At 34.4% G+C, this 2,971-nt stretch overlaps 1 protein-coding gene across 1 annotated transcript; it reads left to right on the top strand.

Moving 5' to 3' along the window:
- Positions 1 to 454: 454 nt before the first annotated feature.
- Positions 455 to 2,750, top strand: LOC108487505 (dof zinc finger protein DOF3.1-like). Its single transcript, XM_017791862.2, has 2 exons — positions 455 to 740; positions 948 to 2,750. Exons 1-2 carry the CDS (start codon positions 675 to 677, stop codon positions 1,749 to 1,751), a joined length of 870 nt encoding a protein of 289 aa, XP_017647351.1. The 5' UTR covers positions 455 to 674; the 3' UTR covers positions 1,752 to 2,750.
- Positions 2,751 to 2,971: the final 221 nt, after the last annotated feature.

Here is a 2,971-nt window from a genome sequence, read left to right as displayed (position 1 = left end):
AAATTTTTATAGAAAGTGTGAGAGAAGAAGAGAAATTTGAGAAATGAGATATAAGTGTGGGAAGAAATTAAAAGGGTAAGTGGTTTAGTGGGTGGTGGAAATTTTATTTATTTTTATATAAATTTATTTAGATTAGTTATTTTTAAAGGTAGGGTTCATACATTATTTGGTGTTCGAGTTTTTATTTTTATTTTTATTTGATATTTCAGTTTGCTTTCAATATTTAATTTGATATTTTTATTTTTCTTACATTATCTTTTCGGTACAATAAATACGATGTATTTTTAGGCAAAAATTCGTGTTACTAGTATTAACTATTTAGATTAAGTAAATACGATCAAATTATGTTAAATAAAATATAAAATTAACCTCAAATTTGAGCATGATGGAGGGACTAAAACAAAAATTTTACCTTTAATTAAATACCTAGATAATTTGAATTATAGACCACAGACCCCATCACGTGGAAATATGATTAACAAATCAAAAGACTAAAAAAGGGGGTAAATGTAATATTCCTTGTAATGCTAAATCACATCTTCACACATATAGAGTCGGTCGAAAAAAAAAAAAAAACCCATTAACGAAGCCTCACGTTGCCAACTGCTCTTTGTCTCTTTACTCTTTTGTTTCAGACGATTCCTTTGAGAGGAGAAGAAGAAGAAGAAGAAGAAATGTTGCGTAACTGCGAGAAGATGGTTGCCGTCATCACTTCTTCAGCTACTAATGAATGGCCACAGGTTATTTTTTTTTTTCACTTTCTCTCTCTCTTTCAATCAATCAATTATTAGAGAGGAAAAAAAAAAAGATGACCCCATTTTTGTTGCTTTGCTTTTGGAAGAGAATATCTCTATGTCTTGTGTTGTTTATTTTTACCCTAATAACACCTCTTTCAGTTCTTTCTTTCTTTCTTTCCCTTTTTATTTTGGACCCTTCTTTGGTTGCAGAAGCTTATGGAGAAACCAAGCCAAGAACAACAACAGGTGCACCAGCAACAAGCTTTAAAGTGTCCTCGTTGTGATTCATCGAACACCAAGTTTTGCTACTACAACAACTACAGTTTATCACAGCCGAGACATTTTTGTAAAGCTTGTAAGCGTTATTGGACTAGAGGTGGTACTTTGAGGAACGTTCCCGTCGGTGGTGGATGTAGGAAGAACAAGCGTGTTAAAAGGCCAACTGTTTCAGCTTCAACACCACCGTCTATCGGTGGAGCTTCACCAACATCTGGTGGTGGTGTTGTAAATCCTAATTCAACAACCTCAAGTCACCATATCAACCCTTTGTTTTATGGTTTAACTGCTAATGACCCTTATCATGATGTTATCAATCTTCCATTTTCTCGTTCTAGTACTGTCACTGGTTATGATCTCCAACCTCAAATGAGTGGTCTTGGATTAGGGTTTTCTTCTGGGGATAATACTGATCATTACCCACCATTGCTTTCAAGCTATACCAATATCTTTGGGTCTTCATCTTCTTCTTCTACTACCACTACTACACCCACCATTGCTTCTCTTTTGGCTTCTACTCTTAACCAACACAAATTCATCAATGGTGGTGTTAAAAACACAGAAGCTTTACCACCTTTTCAAGATCTTCAAACAACAGCCATGAAAGATATCAAAGTACCATGCCAGAATCACCTTGAGCAAATTACTTTACCTGATCCATCACTTTATTGGAGCACAAATATAGGTGCTTGGCATGATCCAACAAACATTGGGTCCTCAGTCACCTCTCTGATTTAGCAAGCAACAACACTAGTACCTTATTGATCTTTCAAATCATCTCCCTCTTTCACTAGAGTCTTTTTTTTTCCCCTTAGGTCCTTAGTTTCTAATAGTCAAAAGTATGGTGTGGGAATGAATTAAAGTTTGAGAGTACTGATCAAAGCATGGGAAGGGAAGATTGGATCGGAGCGATCATGTCAGCTGCAAGAATATTTCAGCCTGTAGTTTTATTCTCAAAAAAGGCTGAAAAAAACCCCTTAATTTGCGCTGAGAGGAACCTCGGATCCTCTTCATCACCGTCTGCAATATGTTGAAGAGACAGGCTTTAACTCCCTTTTGCTGCAACTTTTTTTTTTCTTTTTGTTTTTTAAATCCAGTAAGTTTGGCTTCTATTTTGTATGTATATATATATAAATATATATTGCATTACAGGTTCTTAGGTTGGGTTTTTAGAAAGGGTGGTATATGTTGCAGTCCTCAGTAAAAGAGGAACTCATTTTTTTCTTCTTTTAATTTCTTTTTTTTTTTCCATTTTTGTTGTTTTGGGAAGTTGGGGTATAATTAATAGTATAGAACAGAGGGAGATTTGTACCTGCAAACTGCAATTTAAGCACTTATTTACTGTGGCTGGTCTGTTGTTCTTCTTCTTTTTTTTTTTTTTTGTTGTTGTTGGTGTGACTGTTAATAACTTTTATGTGTCATCTTTAAACCTTAAAGCTGCATGAGCAATGCCTATATAGATTATGTATCAATTGAAGTTCTTTTTATGTAATAAGTTGGTACAGACAATGAATGTACGCAAAGCTATGAATGTGTATGTGTATAGGTTTATTTTTGTTGTTTAAAGGTTTGGAATTTAGTTGGCTGGATATTCTCTGCCGGTTTTACGATCCAGACATTGAGAAACAACACAGTTGAGTTATGGCAGGGATTTTGTGATGAGAAATTTTTTTAAAGGTCCACACTTTGGAATTTAGCAGCTTGGCTGCTTGTAATGAAAACACCAATTCATTACCACTTCCTTTCTCGGTGTTTGTTTTGTTTTTGAGTACTGCATGTGTTTTGTGTATGTGAATTTGTGTTAAAATGAAAGGGAAAGATGAGAATGCATATGGGAGCACCTATATATATATATATGTCTTAAGAATCCAACTAGATGTAATATACGTAGCGAACCTTGCTATTGCATATATATATATACACATGGGTGAGTTAATTTGTCGAATTAATTCTTTAGT

Source organism: Gossypium arboreum, chromosome 10 (genome assembly GCF_025698485.1).
Source record: "Gossypium arboreum isolate Shixiya-1 chromosome 10, ASM2569848v2, whole genome shotgun sequence".
NCBI lineage: Eukaryota > Viridiplantae > Streptophyta > Magnoliopsida > Malvales > Malvaceae > Gossypium > Gossypium arboreum.
Note: the sequence above shows the minus strand (reverse complement) of the source record. Positions and strands in the feature narration are given on the sequence as shown.

Coding starts and splice junctions, on each gene's coding strand:
- LOC108487505 (XM_017791862.2), top strand. CDS start 675: ATGTTGCGTAACTGCGAGAAGATGGTTGCCGTCATCACTTCTTCAGCT. Junction 741..947: donor CTACTAATGAATGGCCACAG/GTTATTTTTTTT, acceptor CTTTGGTTGCAG/AAGCTTATGGAGAAACCAAG.